General features: G+C 33.9%; 1 protein-coding gene across 1 annotated transcript; it reads left to right on the top strand.

Moving 5' to 3' along the window:
- The first annotated feature begins 2,726 nt into the window (after positions 1 to 2,726).
- Positions 2,727 to 24,341, top strand: LOC111419715 (uncharacterized). The gene is made up of 9 exons (XM_023052574.2): positions 2,727 to 2,876; positions 3,909 to 3,984; positions 4,050 to 4,306; positions 4,390 to 4,600; positions 14,480 to 14,757; positions 14,817 to 14,940; positions 15,000 to 15,217; positions 23,243 to 23,602; positions 23,665 to 24,341. Exons 2-9 carry the CDS (start codon positions 3,915 to 3,917, stop codon positions 24,226 to 24,228), a joined length of 2,082 nt encoding a protein of 693 aa, XP_022908342.2. The 5' UTR covers positions 2,727 to 2,876; positions 3,909 to 3,914; the 3' UTR covers positions 24,229 to 24,341.
- The last annotated feature ends 1,245 nt before the right edge of the window (positions 24,342 to 25,586 follow it).

Consider the following 25,586-nt stretch of genomic DNA (forward strand, 5'->3'; position numbering starts at 1 on the left):
AAATTATTGTACCTTTAATTACAATACTTACAAAATCACAGAAGGTCTTCCCATGGGAATGCCTCTTTCTGGTGTACTCTCAGATATTTTTCTTAATCATTTTGAAACTAAATACATTATCAATGAGGTTAATCCTTTTGATAAGTATATCGTTAAGTGGCTCAGGTACGTTGACGATGTTTTTTGTATATGGGAGGGCGATATGGAGGATTTAAATAAATTTCATCAATACCTTAATAAATTGCATACAAATCTTAAATTTACCCTAGAAATTGAAAAGGATAAATCTTTGAATTTCTTAGACCTTACAGTTAACAATTCAGATAATAAATTTGAATTTGACATCTATAGAAAAACAACTTCTATTGATACCATTATTCCGTTTGACTCCAATCATCCTCTATCACAAAAATTGGCAAGTTTTAGATTTTATGTTAACAGAGCTTTTAAATATCCTTTATCTGATTATAACAGAACAAAAGAATTTAACCATATTTTTGAGTTAGCTAAATACAATAAATTCATTAGAAATTTAATAAGAAAAATTAATATAACATTAGATCCACTTTATTCGAAAACACCCAACTCCAAAATATTTAAATCCATACCTTACACTCCTATAACTTTCTCTGCTAAAAAAATCTTTGCTTCTTATAATATTGCCCTTTCTTTTTCCAATAATAGTTCAATTAATAAATTATTATCTAACTACCATTTTAATAATTACAACATTGAGAATGAGAGTGGAATTTATTTGATCAGTTGCTCTAATTGTAACGCTATATATATAGGTCAAACGGGACGAAAGTTGGGTAACAGAATAAGTGAGCATGGATATAAAACTACATCCAATGTTTATAAACATTCAATCAGTACAGGGCATAAAATTGATTATAAAAATATTAAATTATTACATAGGGTTGATAAAGGTTTCAAAATGGACCTTTTGGAGGCATATGAAATAACAAAATTTTCGAAAAATGATAAATATACGTTGTTAAATGATCAACTAGATTTAAAGTTTACACCCCTTTTTAACGTTCTCCAAAATTCATAATTTATTTCGATTTTCTACATTTTTATACATTCAACTATACACACATTTTTATATATTCCCGCTTTATGATTTGCATGTTGATTTGCAATTTTAGTATTTCGCGCATACTCCGTCCTCCGTCTTCCGTAATTTCTTCACCAACTCCATACGTCATCGTCTTTTCGTTTTGATATCATGTCGTGTCCGTGTTTTTTAAATTTTTCATTTTAATCTGTTAACATCCGTTTATTAAAGTGTTTTTATCCTTTTACTTTATCATGCAAGTGGTCATTTCTTGCTGTTTTGTCAAGTTTTACATTTATTTTTTCTATTCTAGTTTTACTTCTCTCAAAAACGTAACATAACCCTATTTTGGATTTTGAATCCCTCTTCTTTGAACTTGACTTCCAGTATTTTCACTACAAAATGTTTTATGCAAGATTTATTTCAATATGATGTGCCCAATTTTCATAAATAGATTTTATTGACCGTAAGTTTAATAATTATAGAATTAAGTTTATATGTAATTATTTTTAACCTATATGTAGATTCGGCTGAGGATGACTGTTTAGTCGAAACCTAACAGTCTAACAATCTAACAGTTTATTAAATATTTTTCTTCTAAATTATTGTTTTCTTTAGTCTCTGGTCCCAATTGAACATAACTTGTATGTATTTATGTATATGCAAAATTGGACCCCGACTTACGCGAATTCGACTTACACGGTTATTGCTCGATCCCACCTATCGCGTAAGTCCGGGGTATTACTGTATTGTACTTTATAACCGGACTAGAAATTATATATGGTACGTAATATCCGATCAAAAATCAAGAGTATTTTGGCGGGACCAATGAAATGTATACGTAATAACCGGAAATACGTTATATCCTATGAATGTTATTCGCGGAGTTTACTGTACATTAACTTCTAGTGAATTCGATACGCAATGAATAAGTGTAGAACATATATTCCAAATATACATATAATCTAGAATTATAAATAAATTCTATTTATGATGTTAGCCTAGTTGAAATAAAAAAAAATTGTTCTTTTTAAAAAACAATTTCATTGAAGCTAATCGAAAAGTTACGTTATTTAAAGACATTGGAATCGTCTAGAATCAATTAAAATTGTCAATGAGACTTTTCCTTCGAATCCTCTAAATGGTCTCGTGACTATACCTCAACGGTTATTTGCAAACATTTAATGACCATTTTTTTATCGTTTGATTGCACAATTTGAAAAGTATTGAGTAGTCGAGTCCCATTTCTAGATTTGCCAATTCTACAAATCAAAATTTTTTTATTCTTGTCTTATCTTAATTATTCGTATATGGAAACACTGAAATATAAAAATAAAACAAAATAAGATTGGGAAATCCACATTTATCCTTTTGAAATAAATCTGTGGGTATTTCCTAAGACGCATTCCAACTCACGGTTACATTCATAAAAAAAGAACATCCAAAGCTTATTAATTTCTCATCTTACGTGTAACTACCTGCTTTTGAAATCATTTTCTATTTCGTTTCATCGCAAGTTTTTGGTCATTTAGAAGTAGAAACAGGAATATATTTGCTTTCTCTTTCCTACTCGTCGAGTAGAATTATAAGATAGGTGTTTGTATATATGTTTATCCCTTCTACTTTTGCCGAGAGCTAAAAACCCGTCTATACATAATATCGTAAAGAGTAAATCCCGCGATGAGTTCGTTTCTGACTTCTATAAAATCTTGAATATGAAAAATAAAATAAATGAAATTAAAGAAAAATAGTGCTAAATTAGGAAGATTTTGCTAAAAATTTGTGCTAAAATATTACATTGACGTCAAATAAAAAGGTAATTGTTTTTTATATTTAAAAAATGAAAATTTTTTTGAAAAAGCACTTCAATAAAGTACTCACATAATAAAATTATTTAAATAAGTTTATGATCGCATTGTGTAAACATAAAATTTTAATTTAAAATTAACACAATAGAAACTCTCAAACGTGACTTTAATATTTTAACAATTTTTTTTTAAATTTAACATGGTATAATAGTTATGTTATCTTTTTAATCTAAATAGTTGTACGTGTACCTATTATTTGAAACGATAATAACTAAAAAAACAAAAATAAACGACTTTAAACATAAATATCAAAAATCGTTTTTCGTACAAAAACTAATTACCATTTATTTTAAATAGAAACGTGATTTTTTTCAATTTTTAAGTAAATTATAAGTATTTCCAATATAATGTTAACAGCTGAAAACCTATAGTTAAATTCAGTTAAACTTTATGAAATATTTAAAGTGTTTGTTCACTATCGTATATAACTATACAGAGTGATTTCAAGGTAACTACAGCTTTCCCGCCATAAACATATATTTAAAAAAATCCAAAGATTATTTTAGATTTGCGTTGTTAAGAAACGATTTATAACTTAAATTAAATCATAAATTAAATAATTTTTCTTAACCTATAATAACATCTCTTTAATTATAACAACATTAAGAAAATAATTATCCTTTGTAATATGAGATTCAATTATATTTACCTAAAGGTATATTATACAACCATCATTAGTATTGTCAATAAACAAGTAAAAAACACTAAAAAAATAAGTATAAAAAATTCCATAAAAACTATATAATTACTCCATAAACATAAAAGAATCATGTTAAGTTCACAAAACCGTGAAGTTAACGACACTATTTTTTTTCAATTTATTGTCTCTAGTGGTATAATTCATGTGAAATTACCTTTGTCATCGATGTTCAACTAAATTGTTCTTCACGCATCCGAAAATCGAATAAAGTATTGAATGAATTAATATTATAAAGATAATTAATAAAAAGACTAAATTAAACGTGTACAAATAATTTCAGATTACAATGTTCATTAAATGCGAACTCATCGGGTTTATTATTTTATTATCTTCTATTAGCATCTCACATACATTAGGTAAGCGGTTTTATCTCAATTTTAGTTAACAAAAATGTTCTTTTTATAATAATTCTGAATTAAAGATTCTTATAAAGCCAATAACAGCTCGAATTACAATGCAAACTTCCCGCATCCATGTAAGAGAAAATGTGTTAAAAATTCCAAACCAATGGAATGTAAATTCACCTTTAATGTAGAATGGTACCAAACGATGTCAAAAGCTTGTCATAATTGCCCACATCAAATCGAAGACTGTTTCCTCACCGATTGTATACCAGGCGATGGAAGTTACAGAAGCGTGTTGGTAATCAACAGGATGTTACCAGGGCCAAAAATTGAAGTAGGTTTTTGATTTATTAACTAAAGATAGTTTAAACATGAAGGTTTCTAATTGTAACATTTTCTATACATATTTTCTTGAAGGTTTGTTATGGTGACGAAATCGTTGTAGATGTACAAAATGAATTAATTGATTCAAGCACAACGATACATTGGCATGGACATCCTCAAAGGGGTAGTCCATACATGGATGGTGTACCCTACGTTACCCAATGTCCGATCCAACCAGGTACCACATTTCGATATCGCTTTCCAGCCAACATCGTAGGTACACATGTGTGGCATTCACATTTAGGTAACTTCTTAAATTCACCTCAATTATCATTCTTTCTGCTTTTTATCACTGTAAATCGCCAATTTAAATTTATCATTTGTTAAACATGAATAAAAAAGTGTCTTTCTCCTAAACATATCGAATGTTTGAAATGAGAAAAATCAAATAAATTGGTCTTGAATTCCAATTAGTCTTGAATCTTTCCACGAGTAATAGTTTTTATGATTTATCACCGAGGTATTAACAGTTTGTCCGAGAAGAACGCTCTAATAGCCTCCTGCAGTATAACACAATTACGTGTTGCCGCACCTCAAGTTTTAAATGTAATCATAACGAGTGAGACATACGCTTTTTATAGGCCAAAGTGCCACTAACAAAACTTGATATTGAGTGAAGAGTCGACAGTATGGTTACAATTTGAGTGTGAGCATATTGACAGGTAGGCCTAACCTGTCTACTTGGAAGACAGGCTTCTCTAAATCAAATATCCATAAATGATGAGAGATTAATCGGCCATTATAATTTCTCCTTGTCACAAATTTCACTGACTACCAACCAACCACGTATACTGGTTACTTGTGGTATCCCGTGGGATATCTACGTATAACTTCAAACCTCCTATATAATCTAATCATAGATAAAGGACATTGGTCAAGGTTTTCGGCGTTGAGAGTCTGATGTTAGAATCCTTTTCAGCTGAGAGAAATCATTGCCTCCAGGGAACTCTATGCTTTGTATAAATCGGTATACAACGCATTCCTACGTCTTACGATGCCAGTCTCTACTTTCTTCTGTCCGTCCAAAGGCCCTATTCTATTTTTACCTTCAGGATTTTCTACGTTCTACTTTTAAGTGGTCCCTACTTCGCTACTGTATGTTATTATGCTCCTTTCTATCATGTTGGATATGTCTTTATCCCACAATATGTCATTCACCGAAGCTATTGCTCTTCTACCTTGTATGTTTTTATCCTTTATACTGCACTCTAGTGTTCCGTCGCTTTTTATTTCTGCTCTCAAATACCTTTACTTACTGGTATATTTGAAGCATTTCCCATAAGTTACATCAAGGTAGATCATACTGTCCCACGCACATATTCGCCATATATTTTGGTCATGTACAGTGTGTCCTCGGATTGTTTCCCTTAAGGTATAATTGACGGTAAATTTTTGAATTCAAATTCCATCTTTTGCAATTAAAGTCTGGATGTCATAAAACGAATGGGCTGCGGAAGAAACTATAAGCACTGATACTGTGTTATGCCGTCAGATTTGGCGGTATCACTATCAGTGATTAATGCTCGATACCAGATTGTACTGCCTGAGCGGCAGTCCTGGATCGAAAATGAAAATTCTCTGGTTCAGGCAGACATTTGCTTGTACACAGATAGATCAAAAACGCCTGAAGAGGTAGGATCAGGAGTATACTGCCGCACACCTCGAATTAAGCAAGCTTACAGCCTGGGTACATACTGTACTGTATTCCAGGCGGAAGTATTTGCTATTGACATATGTGCTAAAATCCTTCTTGAAAGAGGGGTGAAGAACATGACAGTACGAATTTTCTCAGACAGTCAAGCCGCTCTCCAGGCGCTGCAAGCCGTTAAACCGGTGTCGGCTCTGGTTAATGATTGTAAGAGAACATTAAACACACTGAGTTGTGATAACAGAGACTCTCTGATTTGGGTCCCGGATCACTCTGGGGTTGCTGGCAATGAAGCGGCAGATAAGCTAGCACGAGATGGCAGCGCTGAAGCGTTTGTGGGGCCGGAACCAGCAGTTGGTGTATCATTTGCGATGGCCAAATATAGGATTGGACTGTGGGCTGAAGAGAGACTTCGCCTACTGTGGACCAGTTCTCCTGGAATGAGACATGCTAAGGTGTTTATTAACATCGCCACTGTCAAACCCGGGAATATTTTAGGACTTGCCCGTAGTAGCATAAAAGTTTTAATGGGTGTTTTTACTGGGCACTGCCGATTAAAAGCACACCTCAACTTGTTGGGTTTAGCCGACGATGTTGAATGCCGACTATGTGCGGAGGAAACAGAGACGGTTGAGATTGTTTTATGCCACTGCCCTGCCGTTAACCGTATCAGATTCTCGATTTTTGGGTCGCAGTTTATCTCCTCAAGGGATCTGAATGACCTTTCGCCGAGCAAGGTATTAATGTTCGTTAAGAGCATTGGACTGCACGGTGAAATTTGATAACGATATCTATCGGGGTACAATAGATCCTTAGGGTCGCGGTGCAAGGTTGGTTGGTCCGCCTACCCGATATGTAGTCGATGCAATGTAATGTAATGTCATAAAACGAAATATAACCAAGTTTTACGTCAAATATCCTCAAAGTACCAAAGTTAACGCAAGAAGTTGTTAACCGTTACAGGTAAAGTGATCTTTCTGAGCAATGTACAATAAAAGTTGATTAAGATAAAATGTTTGTTATGTTAAATTATAGCGATATGCCGAATTTTATTAATTTAGGATACAAAAGCAAAATGCCGATTTTGCATATAAAAGAAAAAAAGAGTTTTTCTTGAAAATTTTTTTCTAATATTCCGTTTTACAATAAAAACAAATGATCTGAGTGAACTAACAATTATCATTTGATAGTGTAGCGTACACAGCCTACCTTCACATAGAAATTATATCTTTTATCAAATTACCTTTTATCATAAATTACCTATGTTACCATTTTTGTTGATTTCGATGTAAACATTATTCCATTACAAGCATTCAACAAGACAACACGTCTATCTTGTATTTTAATTCTAAAAAAGAGTAAATTATATAAACCACTACTCTTTAGATAGCTTAGCTTTAGCCTATTGTCAAATATTAATTGATCATTTTTACATTTATTACAAAATATTTATAGTGCAGTGCTATGGAAGAAGTGCAATAAACTGCATTGTGTTTAAAGGAATTTGAGGAAAAATTTAGATTTTTAGTAGATAAGAAACAATTAAGATAGTTGTTAAAAAGTTTTCTGAAACGGGCAATGTAAAAAATAAAAGAAAGGAAAAAAGCTTTTAGATGAACATGATTCGGAGTCGATTGTTACAGTAATGAACGCAATGAATTACGATAAGGTGTTGTTAAGAAAAAGAGCAGTTCAAGTCGGTATAAGCAAATCCTATTTACAAAGAATTTATCGAGAAAATAAAAAATTGCCGTATAAACCAAAATTTAACCACACTATCGAATTAGGTGATGAAGCAAAACGTTTAGATTATTGTTTGTGGCTTGGGTACAAAATTTTGAAAGACAGAACTTTTTTAAAAAACATAATATTTTTGGGCGAAGCATCGTTCACCACTAATGGAGTGGTTACATCACAAAATTGTCGATTCTGGTCAAAGACTAGTCTACATTATCGCATAGCTTGTAAACGCCAGTATTCCCAGAAAGTGAATGTGTCTTGTGCTGTTTCGTGGGACGGTGTTATTGGACCTTACTTTATAAACGGCAATTTGAATCAACACCGATATTTGAAAATACTAGAAAATTGTTCATTTAATTATCTTCACGGTGTGGATTTAGAAACACGCAATAACTTATATTTTCAACAAGATGGTGCGGCCTACATTCGACCATTTTAATTAGAAATTATTTAAATACGTTATTTAAAAAAAATGGATTGGTAGATATGGTATGCAACCATGGCAGCCAAGAAGTCCGGATTTATCTATTATGGATTTTTACTTTTGGGGTTATGTAAAACAAAAAGTGTACACTGAAAATTTTAATAACAATTATACCGTTTAAAACAAGAAATTGAAACTGTTATTAGAGAAATTCCGTTGGACCATATTAGAAATAGTTATGAACAATGTCGGAAAAGGGCTGAATTATGTGTTAGTGTTGGTGGTGGTATCATTGAATAAGCTTTTATGTTAATTTAGTTTAGACCAAAAATGTTTTGTTAATCTTATGATTTAAAAATCTGCATTTTGCTTTTGTATCCTAAATTAATAAAATTCGGCATATCGCCATAGTTTAACATAACAATCATTTTATCTTAATCAACTTTTGTTGTACATTACTCAGAAAGGCTACTTTACGTGCAACGGTTAACAAACTTCTTGCGTTAACTTTGGTACTTTGACGATATTTGACATAATACTTGGTTATATTTCGTTTTATGACATCCAAACTTTAATTGCAAAAGATAGAACTTGAATTTCAAAATTTATCGTCAATTATATCTTACGGGGACACAATCCGGGGACACACTGTATACCATATCTTGCTGGTCCAGTAGGATTACTATTTGGTTGTTGGCGCAACATAATGTATAGATTATTGTTTTAGTGCTTGCTCTAGATATATTTTGCGCAAGTTTGTGCATAGGCTCCCCTGCTTGAGTGCTTTAGTAATGTGAAATCCATGCGACACTCTGTGTCCCATTAGCTGTTACTTGTTAGTATAAATTCACATTGATGTTCGTTCTTTTGATTGCTTCCCATAATTTGCTTTGTGAGGTGTTGCTATACGGTTTTTTTAAATGCTTATATGCACTACATGTATTTGGTTGACCAGAATCTTATCAAATACATTTATGTAGAGAGTTCATCACTGCATATCTCAGTAATTATCGAAGTTTTGTCTGTGGTGAACTTTTTATGTGTGGTGAATATAAAGGTTGTGTTCCATTGGTTCACTGTTAAAGCATGTTATATGTCTTCTAAGCTCCTTGTTGATCCGGATGGACTTGCTACGCTCTTTTGTCCTTTTACATGCCACTATAAAAGGTTTTCTGAGCTCTTACCTTTTTTCTTTGTTTCCGTCAAGACTACTTCATTTGTTATTGCGAGAATGCTTGGATGTTCCATGTACCAAAATACAATTTTATTTCTACTTCTTTTAACAATGTACGTTAGTTGGACTGATGACTCAATCCCTTATCAGGGGGCCAGGGTTTTACTTCAGAGTTTTCCTTCTCTCTTTTACTTCAGTAGTTTTGATTATTCGCCCCCTGGAGACGCGCTGTCTAAGATTTGCAGGATCTCCCAAGAGTAGCCCTTTTTAAACTACGCTAATATCTCTTTATAAAACCTTTGTTTTTTAGTGGAACACCCTACATATATATTATAACATTTTCTGATAGAGTTAAAAAATACGAATTCAATGATGACCCCACAATCAAATATTAGTTAATTAGTTTTTATTATTATTAATTACTAAAAGTTTTCAAATTAGACAGGAAGAGTTACTTTTGCCCCGAGACTTGAGAAACGTTCAAGTCCCAGGGTAGGTGCTCTTCAAGATATTTATCCCTCCTGGCTTTATATTTGGGATCCGCCCTCTTATCACAAAGCTTCTGGCCGTCATGTGTGGAAACATCTTCAGGGGTGAACCTAGGGATTCCCCTGATTTAGGGCTTATTTAGGAGGTTCAGGATTTAGAAGTTTAGCAGCCCTATCCACAATTGCTGCCGGAAAATGCGCATGACGAAGGTATGTTGCTAGCCCATATTTTTCTACAAGTAGTTTGCTATGGTAGCACACACTTTGCTACTTTACACGCTGCACATAGGGATATTTCAGCATTTTACACGGCCCATAGTGAATCTCACACAATTCGAAAAACCTTCTTAAATCTACTACTTGTGTTAGCGGGACAGTCCAGTGAACATTACGCAGCACCTCCCACACTTTTGCCGTGCACGCATGCGCTGACAGCGTCATTCCAAATCTAAATCGAACCTGTCATACCTGTCATTGTCTGTTCTCGGAGATACATTAAAAATTATATGTAAATGGTGATGCGATGGATCGCAGCAATCACATTTCAAGCAAAAATTTGAAGAGGAAGCTGATTCAGATGCAAATATTTTTCACAACTGCATTGTATCTGTGCGATTAGTTTGTGGCAAAGACTCTGAAAGAGTACTATGGGAACATCCAACACCTTCTGCTCCACGATTCTGCCGCCCCATTAGATTTCATTTCGTGAAAGAGAATACCGATGTCACAAATGAAGCGATGAAATACGTCCAAAATTCCATAAACTCTTTAATCGCAACTGAGGTTGATATTGATGAAAGGAAGTTTTCCGTCAAACATCTGTTCATAATGACTTAAAGTCAACAACGAAGCTACTGCAGCATCTACAAGTCGTTGCTACATTTGTGGTGCGACTTCCAGAGACTTCAATCAACTGAATAACAAAAAAACAAATTTCATTTAAAGCTATTGAATTTGGGCTGTCAATTTTACATGCAGGGTTAAGATTTTTCGAAAGCATTCTCCATCTGGCATACAAATTGTTCGTAAAAAACTGATGTGTTAGTGGATAAAAGCAAATTTCGGTAATACGAATGATATCAACAGGAGCAGGAGATTGTTGAGGATCCGAAATTAGCTTCAGAAGTTAAAGGCAATAGTTACGACTTCGTTTATAGGTTGAAAATCATACTGGAAACCATTTCAAGCGGATTATTAATAGATGTGGAAAAATATGACAAATATGCAATGAGACTGCTCGTTTACATGTTGAATTGTACCCTTGGCATCCAATGTCACTAAGATATTAATTCAGAGCAGTCATAATAAAAAATGAATTACTACCTATTGGTCAACTATCTGAGGAGGCAGCAACAAGCATTTTAGGATATATCGCCAAGAATTTTCAAGGAAATTTTCTAGAGTCCTGTAATAGAGATATATCCAACCGACTTCTCTTGAGCTCAGATTCCTGGTCTGATTCCTGGTCGTTTCTTTCTGAAACTATCAATATGCTTCTGCCAGCACAGCCAAACCCAATGGTTCTTCCAACCGAAAATGACGAATCTCGAATATGTTTCATAAAATAAACAAAAAAAATTTGTATATCCTCTATATCGTTTAGAAATAATCGCCAGCAATCTAAGCAATAAAAAAATTTTGGCAACATAGAATGCTCAATACGTATAATTATATATAAAAGTTACTTGGCCATGGTAATTTCACATATACTGGACAAAGTTCCCTTTCAATCCCGGGAAATAGATCCAACAGGATCGATTTTTGAAAGGAAACTTAATCTCATACACCGTGTTCTCATCAAGATATGGGCAGCTGGATGTTGTATACACTGATCTATCCAAAGCCTTCGATCTGATTGACCATAGAATTCTCTTGTATAAATTGAGCTCGTTCGGATTTGTTCCTTCAGCAATTCAACTTCTGGCCTCTTATTTGCAACATAGAAAATGTTATGTTGCTTACAATGGAAATTTTTCTAATGAGTTCACTCTTACCTCAGGGGTTCCACAGGGATCAAATTTGGGCCCTCTATTATTTGTTCTTTTCATAAACCACTTACTTCTAAAAATTGATTGTCGGATTTTGGGATATGCTGATGATATCAAGATCTTTACCGAAGACTTATCGGTGGCAGATGCAGATAAACTGCAGCACAACTTAAATACTTAACTTTAATTTAAACTTAACCTTAATATAGATAAATGTTGTGTACTTACTTATAGCCGATGCTCGTCACATGCTTATATCCTTACAATATTGCTGGCAGCACTTTAAGTCGTGTTGAGAAGTACAGGGATTTGGGGGTCCTGTTTGATGCAAGTCTTAATTTTAAAACACATATCAATAATGTGTGTTCGGATGCCTTTAGGTCCCTAGGTTTTGTGATGCGTATGTCTAAATATTTCACAAGTGTCAGCTTATTAAAGACCTTGTATTGTGCTTACGTTCTGAGTAAGTTAGAATACGCTTGCCCGATTTGGAGTCCCTTATATGCGTGTGAATTTTTAAGCCTTGATCGAGTCCATCGTAGATTCTTAAAATTTCTTTCTTACAAATCTGATGAAATTTACCCTGAGCGAGGTATACCACAAAATGATTTGCTTGCACCACACAATATGGTTTCCTTGATGGACAGAAGAAACGCGTTTTGTGAAAGGTTTCTACAAAGGCTTATCGAATATAACATCGATTGCCCTTTCATTCTTGAGCGACTAGGGTTTGTTGTTCCAAGGAGTAACTCAAGATATAGCTGCGTATTCGTCATTCCTTATGCTAGGACAAACATTATGAGACAGGCGCCAACATACACTCTCTGTAAAATGGGCAACAGGATTCCAGACAATCAGTGATCACCTGCATGTAAATTCACTTATACATGTAAATTCACTTATTTAGTTTTTATTTTTATTTTCTTTATAATTCGGTCAATTGTTATTTTCTTGAATCTTTTGTAATTTTTGTTTTTTTTTCACATACAGATACATATTATTGTATTATTACATTATGTAATATATATTGTTATCCTTTTTTGGGCTATGCCTGTTGGGTAATAAAGGAATATTATTATTATTAAGACATTGTAATCATTATAGCAGCCCGTTCGAAGGCTACTTAAGATAATCATGCTATTCAGTTTCTTATCATAGATATTATTCTTCTGTTGTTATAACTTTAGAAGCTCCACAACTTCAAACAATTCATCAGCATTTCGTACTAACTGGTTGCTTTTTAGCTCTTCCTATTACACAATGATTCGAATCACATTCTATGTGACTTCAGTATTTATGTTCAATTGCATAGGGATTATGAACATCATTTCAAAAGATAACGTGTTTAATTTTAGGATCCAAGTTATTTAACAATTATGCTTAAACAAACAATAACCATTTTTCACCTTTCAAATTGTGTAAGGTTTATTGGTTTATTTTTTTTATAAAATGAAATACTCGTTTGTAAAGTTAGTAAATCGAAAACCTGAACGGTACGTTGGATCTTCATTGGCCTTGACTTTCTCAACAGATTTACAAGTTACCGCATCTTGTTGATGAGTTTTCAGTTTAGTTCAGTCTGAATCGTATGTCTTTCTGTAAGATTATAGAAGAGAATTTCATATGTAAAGAATCACACTTCTGACAAGTGTCTGGTTTTGGTTTCTTAAATAACAAATTCAAAGTATAAAATATAGATACATAATTAGTTCGTCCTACTGGCTGATCAACAGTGTCTCTGTAAAGATGTTTGCAAATTCTTTAAAATTAACTTTCTTGTTTCTCTTGAGTATTCATGTTTTGGTGATTTTTTACATCTTCTTTCAGTTTGTCCTTAACCGGGTTAATATACAAATTAATTTTTGTAGTATTCTTATCCTTTACATCTATCATCTAATCGTTTAATTTCCAATCATCTTTAAATAGCTTTTCTGCTTCACTACTGTTAATCTTTTCGTTACACTTATTTCTACTGTTCAAAAATGAACTTAAAAATAAACTTTACAGTTTTCAGACATTTTCAGTGATGATCAGTTACTATTTACTCTAACAAAAACATGCGTGACGAACATGGTAATTAAAAAGACCGTAACACCATAACATATCTAAAGCGATACTCGTAGATAAAATATACATAGAAGGAAACTACATATAGTTCCTTAAATTGTTACGTGATATATTTAATTTACTACTTGTTTAATGATATGACGTCATATTGACATGCGATCAAGTGGACATATATGTCCAAAGACGTAAATGAGGATTCCCCAGGTTGTTTACTCAGCGTGCGAAAATAAAAACATTCTTATTTGTGACTCAGAAGTAGTCCCATTAACGTATGTCGTAAATATATACAAAAAAAATTGTTGTATCGAATTCTCTTTCGTTGAAGTGAGAGAATTCTAGAATAATCGCAATTTAATCAGACGGGATTTATGTACATTTTTATTAGTTTATTCAAATTTAAAAATTAATATTAATCAATTAAACAGAATTGTAAAATAACACGCATAAATTTTGCAAGTTTATATAAGAAAAACATAACTCACTAAAAGCACATAAGAAAAGAAAGTAATAGAATATTGCTAATATTAATAAAAAATAAATCATATTTACTTCTAACCGATTTTCATTATTTTCCACATTTATTTGTTACCATAGGTATGCAAAGAACTGACGGGGCTTTTGGCGCTATAATAGTTCGAACGCCAGACGATATAAATCCCCACAAAGATCTTTACGATTATGACGAACATTCCATTTTGATAACCGATTGGATGGAACACACTGGTTTACACAAGTTTTTGTCTCATTACCATAGTATTGGGGATAATAAACCAACCTCTATCCTAGTGAATGGCAAGGGCAAGTATTTAAGATTCAGTCAAAAGGATGGTACAGAAGTTTTTACACCAATTGAACGATTCGTTGTTAAAAAGGTAATTTGATAATTAAAGATTAGTTTTAATTTAGTTATTGCTTTTATTCTATTTTTTAGGGTTTCAAATATCGTTTCCGATTAATTAACGTTTCTTTTATGAATTGTCCAATTGAAATGTCAATCGATGGACATAGTTTTAGGGTTATTAGTACAGATGGACACGATGTGGAAGCCATAGAAGGTACAGTTGAGAAGTTTAGAAATTAACTTACGTTAATAATTCCTTTTAAATAATTTTAGCCGAGAGCTTAGTTAGCTATGCAGGTGAGCGTTTTGATTTTATATTAAACGCTAATCAAACTGAAGGATTATATTGGATAAAATTTCGTGGATTAATGGATTGCGATGAAAGATTTACTAGTGCTTATCAAGTAGCTGTATTACAATATTCAAATTCATCAAGTGTTGATTTTCCCGAAGGAGATGTTGATTATCAAAAGACATTAAGAAAAGGATTGGTAAGTTCATCTACATGCATGTTAGAACCTCATTTTTTTGTTGTACGCGGAACCGGTTTCGTACGTTAATAACATCTTCAGTCGAATCTACATCATATATGTATAACAAAACTTTAATAAACTTGAAATAAAATTTTGAAATTGTCTACATACAGTACTTGTCAAAATTAATATACTATTCCGGTACGCGATCGTGCAAGGGCATACCGGGTGGTCGAGGGGATCCTTATCTTATACCCTTTTGGACCATAAAGAGCCCAGAGGTAGAGTTTTCTAATCGAATAATAAAGTCGTTTACTTTGTACAGGTCTTCAATCAAGTTTACTAAATGCCTAGGAACTCCCATTTCTATCTTATGGAGTCGAACGCCTTTTTGTAAGCGATGAAGCATATTAACATTAGACAGTTAAATTCTTAGGATTCTTCTATCAGTTGTTGAATATTGAAGAGCTTGATTGTTCTTCAACAGGACTTTGCCAGCATGAGAGTATACGTTATCGATCTTGCTGTTGTTAACATTACTCATTGCTTTTTTTTCCTTATAATGTTGGTTACCTTTTGTATCTGCACCATTATTGTGTTTCCTTCTGACGACTTTTCCATCACCGTTCGCTTTTGACCGGTGTTTTCTCCTCTACTTTGCATACCCAGTTTACCCTTCAGTTAATCGTATTCTGCTCATAATGTTTCGTTATGCATCACCAGTTTGTCGTATCTGTTGTATGCTAGATATCCATTCTTCCTGGCCTCTTCATCAACACTTTCCTCTGATTTTTTTCCGGAATTATTTTCGCTATCCTCAATCCTCTTTATTATTATGTTCTTATTCCGTATCTCTCTCATATGTTTCATTTCTGTGGTCCATCTTCTCATTTATCGCCTTCGTCATCATCATGCATGGCTGTATAGCTCGTTTAAACCTAAGTCTTCCTTAACTGTTCGTTCCAAACCAGTGTCCGTCATCTGCAACTCCTGATCTTAAGCTTTCTTAGGTTCTCATGTACATCGTCCACAAATCGTCTCCCAACCGATCTTCTACCCACTGATCCACTGCGATCAAAGATAATTCTTATGGTACTTTCTGTGTCCAGTCTGGCTACATGGCCAATCCTTTACATCATCTCTGGTTCGCAATATAGAAGATACAATTCGAAGTTGTAATCACACACCGTTGTCGCTTTCCTCTCGAATCTTCTTAGTGTCTCTTGGACTTTCTGCTGTAAGGTCCATGCTTTCGACTCATATATTGATTTTTCTTGGTAGCTTAGATGTGAAGTTGTTTTTAAGCACATGGAAACATTTCTTGTCTTGAATTATCCTCTTTCTTTTCTCGCTGACCGAATTTTTGTTATTCATCAGAAATCACGAATATGCGGATCTGCTAATCGTCTCTGTTTTGTCATCCCCAACTTCCAAATGTTCTGGAATGTTTCTGGTACCGCCAGTCTTTGCCACCACTATAGTTAGTCTTTGTAAAATTTATCTTTAAGCCCATCTTCTCCACCTCCATTTGCAACCTTGTAAAGGCCTAAGAATCTTTAGATCAGATTTATTATACAGTAGATGGAGTCATAGCTCTGGGCGACTTTAACATTAATTTTATGGTACGTGGGCCGTTGGCAATTCTGTTCTAGCCATATTTGAAGCTTTTAACTTGAGGCAGGTATCATATATTCTGAGGCATTCATTAATATAATTAATAAACTCATTAATAAAAGCAATATTGATATAGATGCTTTTAATAAAGATCTTGATCTAATGAATTAGGAAGCTGTTTTTGATTTTAATAATATCGATGATAAAGTTAACTATTTCAATGAGGTTTTGTTGTCTCTATTCGATTTCCATGCTCCAGTTTTAACGAAAACGTTAAAGAAAGGTCCATTACCTTGGATCACGTGGAATATCAGACTGATGATCAAATTAAGAAACAATGCAACGTAATTATGTTACGGGTGCAATTCGTCCGGAGAAAAAGATATTTTTTGAACAAAATTTGATTGTCAATTATTCTAAAAATATGTGGAACAATCTTAAAAAATTTAATATTTTAAAACCATCTGCTGCTATTCCATCGCATTTGGCTGATCCTAATAATATTAACACCTTTTTCAGCAATTCTGTAAAAAGTACTCTGGTTGAGCCTGATATTAATCTTCAATGTTATTATTACAATAATAAAATGCACCCAGATAATACAACAATGACTTTTCATAAGGTATCTTCAGATCATATTCTTAAAATACTTTTGAATATGAAATCCACTAGTGTAGGATCTGATGGGATTGGTTTGGACATGATACGCTTATGTTGCCCACGTATTCTTCATGTGCTTAAGCACATGCTTAATTTCTGTCTTACTGAATCAGTGTTTCCAATGTCGTGGAGGCTTGGACTTATAACTCCGATTCCTAAAACGAATCCGATCACTACATATAAGGATTTAAGACCCATAGCAATACTGCCGGTACTATCAAAACTATTGGAGAGTCTCATAGTTGACCAATTGCAGTTTTATTTAGACACCCATTGTATTTTACCGTTTAAACAATCTGGCTTCAGGAATGTTGGTTGTGCTAGTGCGTTGCTGGACCTGACCGACGATATTTTTGGTGCGTTGGATGTAGATAGTTCAACATTGTTAATTTTGCTCAAGGCTTTTGATATACTTAATCATAGCCTATTGCTTAGTATTCTAAAATTGGATGATAAAGCGATTAGATTGTTCAATACTTATCTTTCGGATAGACTGCAATCTATAAGATTAAATTCGGTGCAGTCAGATCTTGTCATTGTTCCATCGGGGGTATCGCATTCTTGGCCCAGTTTTATACACTTATATACTTTACTTTTATTTCTCGAAAGCGCAATCTTGTGCAGATTCCCATTTCCACTCAGCATTCTTCCTGGTAAGCTCAGTGAGAGGTTTCATGATTCCGGCACAACCAGGGATGAACTTACGAAACCACGAAACTGTTTGAAGGAATGTTAGGAGTTCACGAACAATCTTCGGTTTTGGTATTTTAATAATAGCGGCAATCTTGTCCATGTTTGGTTTTATACCTTCAGGCGTAATAATGTGTCCCAAGTATTTAACCTCTGGAGCCATGAAAGTACATTTTTCTCGATTTACACGTAACTTGAACATCTTCAGCTTTTCAAATACCCTTCTCAAGTCGTTTAAATGTTTTTTGAAAGGTGATTGATAAAATCATCAATGTAGACAAGGATTGTAACATCCGGTAATGTTGTCTTGAAACGGTCCGTCATCCTTTGAAAGGTCGAAGGTGCATTTCTTAATCCAAAAGGCATACGATCTTCAGGTCGGACAGCTACTTGCCAATATCCGGATCGTAGATCTAGCGTATTCATAAAGGCAGTTTGTTTTGCTTCATGTAAAAGGTCGTCCAATCGTGGGAGGGGATACCGATCTGGTATGGTTATAGCATTCAGCTTCCGGTAGTCGACACATACACGATATTGATCAGATTTGTTTGCCTTTGGCATCAATACAACTGGTGAAGCATATTCGGAATCCGACTCTTCAATGATGTTATCCTCAATCATCTGCTGGATTGCCTTTTCTAAGAATTTTCTCTTTGGTTCTGCCAATCAGTACGGAGGTACGGCTATGGGAATATCGTTGGTAAGCCTTATGCAATGCTCTGCATACGGAGTTGGTTCTGAACTTGGCGAGAATATTTCGACATTTTCATGTAGTAATTGGTTCAATTGCGATTTTTGATCAGAATCGAGAGTAGAACATTCATCAACATTCAAGCTCACATCAATCGTATCTTCAACTTGAGGGGTGATTACTTCCACACATTCTTTCTTGTAGAAGTCATGTTTTCTTTCAGGTTTATGTGTAAAGTACCATTGCCGTTGGGAGATATCAATGACAATGTTTGCGGTGTCAATAAAATCAGCACTTAGTAACATGTTACTGTTATTGTGTTCAAAAATAGCGAGCAATTCCAATGAAAATGAATGACCTTCTATAACAATCGCGGTATTAAAAATCTTTGCTTGAACAGACTGTTCTTTAAGTATTGAAAGGGTTTTCTCCAGATTCATCGTTTTTCAGATTTGACATAAAAAGCTTATGTTTGGCTTGAACGATGAATTTTTTCTTTATTTAATAAAATCGGTGCGACACGTGTTTCGCCGTTGAGGCATCTACGGGCACGACTAGCGCACATAACAAAAATAGAGTCGACATGAGAATTCCTTTCCGAATGTAGAAGTGAAATTACTTTGTATGTTTAAATTAAGGTTTCTTGACACAGAATTGTTTTTAATTGTTAAAGATGTCTGGAAGTGAGTGTGACTCAAATTAAAGTTTTTGTTTTTTCGTTTCAATAATTTTATATTTTGTAAAATTGAGTTGATCACCTTCATTTAATTTTTTATCTACATCATATCAACTTAATTCCGTTATGGTTTTCATGTTTTTATAAATATTTTTTGGCTTAACATATACATAAAATAACTTTGAGGTTATAAAAGGCGTGGACATTTCAGAGGTATGCGTAAATAACAATACTTTCAATTGAGATGTTCTATTTTAAGATTTTGCAGTTTAATGTCAACAATTAAAAACAATTCTGTGTCAAGAAACCTTAATTTAAACATACAAAGTAATTTCACTTCTACATTCGGAAAGGAATTCTCATGTCGACTCTCTCGTTATATACATCTATTGTCCAATGACGGTAAATATAGAAATTTTTTGTAATCTTAAGATTTTTTAACTTGAAATGTTGTATTAATCTCTCTATTTTTGTTATGTGCGCTAGTCGTGCCCGTAGATGCCTCAACGGCGAAACACGTGTCGCACCGATTTTATTAAATAAAGAAAAAATTCATCGTTCAAGCCAAACATAAGCTTTTTATTTCAAAGACTGTTCTTGACCATTGGCGAATTTCATTTTCAGGAATTCGGTACAAAACGGTAATTGATCTTTGAGTAGTAACTGGTACAGTTGTGTACCTGCTAAGCTTCTTTTGGCTCCTGTATCAAAACATGCGAGTCCATCGTGTCCAGCGATATTTACCTTAACCATAGGTCTGATATCAGTCAGTCAGGAACGTCAATTTCGATCGTGTTTGCCAGCTGTTTTAATATATTCTCGAAATTAAAACATAGTTCATTCCATCTATACTGACTTCTATAAATATGCAATACCTAGAATTTGTTGATTGATTTTATTGATATTTTCGTCAACGATGTCTTTCATTACAACAAACAATCGATTAAAATTTGCATAAAATCTAGCTAGTAGTTTGGTTCTTTTCTTTTCCTTTGCACTTACAATTAGTAACAATAAATTTGAAGAAATGAACAAATCAGTGTGTAATTAACTATCAATTTTGAAAAATTATTGTCCACAATTTCGTTCTGAACTTGGGAGCAATGCCAAGAGTACGCCAACATCAACCCAATTAACTGATTTTGAACGTGGCCGTATTATTGGCATGAGAGAGGCCGGACTTTCGCTAAGAGATATTGCTCGTCGTGTAAACCCAAATGTTACAACGGTATTGAGATGTTGGTCCAAATGGCCCGAAGAAGGGGTACAACAACGTCGCCCTATATCTGGACGTCCCCACAGGACTACAGATCGCGAAGAACGTCGCTTAAGACTTTTGACCACAAGAGACAGATTTTCAACAACTCGATCGATTGCAAATGATTGGATGAGAGGTGCAGGACCCAGAATGTCAATATCATCTGTTCATCGCCGGATAAGGTCTTATGGGCTGCGTTCATATCGTCCATTTTTATGTCTTCTTCTTACACCACTTCACTGTCTACGCAGGCTTGAATGGAGCAACGAAAGAGCGAATTGGGCGCAAGAATGGCATCAAATTGTGTTTAATGGCGAGTCCCGATTTTGCTTCTGAGCCCACGATGGTCGTAGGAGCCACCAACCTGGAAGACCAGGTCACCCTTGATTTTTTGGGAGTTTTTTTGAAGAAGCTAAAATTGCCGTCCTTCCATGGCCTACTCGGTCGCCTGATTTGTCGCCCATTGAGCATGTATGGGATGAGGTCGATAGGCGACTGGGTAATTTACCACACCCTCCAGATAACTTACAAGATTCAAGAAGCTTAGGTTGATATACCACAGGCAGCTATAGATCACTTGATTGATAGCATGCCACGCCGTCTAAATGAGTGCATTATAAATCGTGGCGGAGCAACTCATTAATGAAAAAAAACTTTTCAATTTTTGTTCTTTTGTTTTCAAATTTTAATCGTTTGTTTTTTCTAATGAAAGACATCATTGACAAAAATTTCAATAAAATCGTTCAATAAATTCTAAGTGTTGCAATTTTTATGGAAGTCAGTATATGTTGATGCCACTCAGTTGTATTACAAAATTAAACCAAGCGATCTTCCTGCGATATGCAATACTATCACTGAAGAACTAAAGACATTGTGAACAGAGATTACTAAACATGGTCTAAGGAACAATCCTGCCAAAACGCAAGACATTATATTTACCAAGACAGGTAAGTTGTTTGTCGATAAATATCATGTAAATGTTTACATATTAGATTAGCCAGTGGGCTTTTCGGATGTGTGGTCGTTCTTATAGAGCTTTGAAGCACCTCTACTCCAATGGAAAGACTTTATCTGTCAGGCTCAAACGTTTACTATGTGATAGTCTAGTTTTATCTAATTTTAATCATTGCAGTATTGTCTTTAGTCTATCTTTTGAACCTAAGCGAAAGATGTAGGTCGTTCAGAACTCTTGTTTACGTTTCGTTTATGGTGTAAGGTGTGGAGAACACTTCTCACCATTCTTATTGTCAAGTGGTTGGCTAAGCATGACACAGAGATTTCTTACACATTACTTATGCCTAATTTATAAAATTGTTCACACCGGTAAACCTCCTTATCTTTTGCATAAAGTAACGTTTCGCATTTACAATGACAATACCAATCCACCGATTTGCTAAGTTTTGTCATTCTTATTCATATCAAGTTGCGCGTCTTTGGAATTCGATGCCCGTGTCTGCAAAGTGTGCTGGCTCGATTTCGTTTAGATCCCTTATACCTCGTAACTCTCTGCATGTATGTTCAGAGAGTAAGTATCATTCCGTTGCCGAACGGATACTGTTTATTTAAGATTTATTCATTTATGGTTTGGAAGAATATATTACTTAGTTGTTTTGCTATTCAGCATTAATAACATTGGATTGTATTACAATCATTGCACTCTTTTTTGTCATTGGTGCAAGTAAAACCACTGGTATATTGAGCCGTATTTCTTTACAAATTTCTTAATTTAATTTATTTTTCTTCTTTTTGAGTTGTTTTAGATATTATTTTCTCTTTTTTTCTGCTGTATTGTAATGGCTCAATAAACCGTTTATTTATTTAATTTCGTAACATAAAAAAGTTTCTTTTTGTTGCTCGATTAAGTGCTTTTTATAATCAACATCATTTAAATTATTTACCTGACTTTAATATCGATTTTTAATTTAACTTGAGTCCCATTAATATTTCATGTTCCTAGTTAATAGTTCATGTTCGTGCCGTTCTATTGATTCAATGATGTCTCTCTCTCTCTTTTCAATATTGTCTTATTTCAGTTGGCGGACAATTTTTCTTGAAATATCAGTTTTGTATCAGTCATCCTTTTGTTTGCTTTTCACACATCAGTACATTTCAGTATTTGGTCCGTCTAGGTTTGTTTCCTTTCTTTATGGGTTTCTAGCGAGGATGGAACTATTTCGAATAACAGATCTTGGTAAAAATCTTGGAACTAGGAATATCTTGGGAAAAAGATTAGAAATCCAAAAAAATTTGGTTCTTAACTTGTGCAGTTTCTTACTTTACACTAATTTTCTTGCGAGCGACTCATCTGATATATTAATCTCATTCATCATCTCAATCATTAAATCACCTTTTATTAAGTATGTAGATTTTCGACTGAAGATGGATTAAGAACCGAAATCGGCAGAAATTAATAAAACTATCCTGAATACTGATAGATTTCTATTTTTTTTGTAGCAATTGAATTCATTAAACAAAGGCTTAGAAACGGCGGACATAATCAGCATTCCTCAATTAAAATCATTAAACGAACCAGATTTATCGTTAAAACCGATTCCGGATTTCCAATACTTCGTTTCCTACGATTTTTATAAAATAGACAACCCACATTTTCATAAAAATGGACTTTACGGTTTCAATGAAGTGACTAACAATTTGAATAAAGTATTAACGCCACAATTAAACCATATTACGATGAAAATGCCATCGACTCCTCTTTTACAAAACAGACACAGGTTTAAACCTGATATGTTTTGTAACGAGACGACCGTAAAGAAATGCGATAAGGATTTTTGTGAATGTACACATGTGATAAAGGTAAACTTTTAATGGTAAATGCTTATGAGGCTTATGAAATTAATTTTTTGTTTCCATTTTAGATTCCATTAGGAAACGTTGTAGAACTAATTTTAATTGACAAAGGTTTCGCGTATGACGCAAACCATCCGTTCCATCTCCACGGAACCTCTTTTCGCGTGGTAGGAATGGAACGAATCGGACAAAATGTCACCGTCCAGGAAATAATGGACATGGATAAGCAAAATTTGTTAAAAAGAAACTTAAAAGATCCACCGATTAAAGATACAGTTACAACTCCGGATGGAGGCTACACGATTTTACGTTTTATAGCTGACAATCCCGGATATTGGCTTTTCCATTGTCACATTGAATTCCATTCGGAAGTTGGAATGTCCATGGTTTTCCAATTTGGCGAGATACATGAAATGCCACCTGTTCCAATTGATTTCCCAAATTGTGGAAATTATCTTAATAGTCCGATCAGTCAGTTTAATGAACCACAGGAATTAGCTTCCTTTAATCAATCTGAAAGTGGAACTGATCATCCATGGTGGTATTCAGTATTTAGTGGTAACGAAAAAAGTGTTAAAGTTAACGTTTTTGTAACGTTTTCGGTGATCTTTTTAAAGTATTTATGTGTTTAAATTTAGGATTGTATGTAATGATACGTATAAAGAAGTCAAATGTATCTTTATTTATTCTGACTGTTATATTTTATATTATTTCTGAATAAATGTAAATAATGCATCAAATAGAACTTTAACAATTAAAATCTTTTAGATTCTACCAAATTCTCCATCATTCATTTTATACTTTCAAACTCTGCCAATTTGGAAAGAAGGAAACAGAATAAAATAATAATAAAATAGTGGTTATTTATATTGACAGGAAAACGGATTTTTTTAAGCGGTCCTATAGATGTTTTCTTCCGAATTTTCTAAGCTGGAAACTTCATAAGTATTAGACAATTTCTTAGTCGTGAAGTAGGTTTCGCTTCGGTATGATCCCTTTTCTGCAGGTTCTAGTCAAAACATGCGTTCTGATCAAAATCAGAAAAATCATTCATTTATGCAAATATCATACAATCGGAGAGCTCTGATGGAAAACGATCCATTAGTTGACAAAAAGTAGACAGGGCATTTTTGAGACCAAAAGGCATACATGTGAAACGATGTGACCCAAAAAGAATAACAAAATATGTTTTACATCTGTCCTCTTTGACATTGGAACCTGCCAAAATCCTGATTGCAAACTCCCCGAGTACTTCTCGTTGTGCTTCGGTTAATAGCTATTGCTCACACTCATTTGGGCGTAAATTAACCAAATTTCGTTCATCCGGTGTAGTTTCGGTATGGTTGGTGAACGAGTTTTTTCCACAAAGAAAAACTCTGTGACCGGATCATCATGGAACTACCAACATTTCTTAGCATTTAGGAGAATACCAGCTCTCGCCAAAAAGACAATACCTAATAATGTACATAAAATTATCGGCTAGTATAGGTGCCCGGCCGATACCATTGCGACATGTACAATGGATCTGTTACATAGTGCCTGTGAAGTCTCTATGCCCTGAACAATAAGGCCTTCCGGCCAAAAACAGCGACATATTGGTGGACCCCTGAGATTGCTGAGCTCAAGGAAGTCGGGGCAACGTGAACCAGTTAAGGTTTGTCATGAAATAGATCTTAAACGAAAATGTATTTTAAGATATTTTTTCAATCAGGGTGTTGCAGGGCCATTTGGCTTTATAAATTAATACCAGGGAAACAAAAATCTCTTTTATGTAAAATCATATAAACAGATTAGGAAAGGTGCCCCACATGCGGGGCAAAATGAACCAAAACAAATTTTTGTAATTATTTACTCATTTCAATAAAATAAATCTTTAAAAAACGTAAAATCATTTATCAACTGCTTATAAAAACTGAATTTATCCATATCTTAACTTTTGTGGGCGCAGTTTTCTTTTAATGTCAGCTCTTGTTATGGTGGAAACATCATT

This window comes from Onthophagus taurus, chromosome 6 (genome assembly GCF_036711975.1).
Source record: "Onthophagus taurus isolate NC chromosome 6, IU_Otau_3.0, whole genome shotgun sequence".
Classification (NCBI taxonomy): Eukaryota; Metazoa; Arthropoda; class Insecta; order Coleoptera; family Scarabaeidae; genus Onthophagus; species Onthophagus taurus.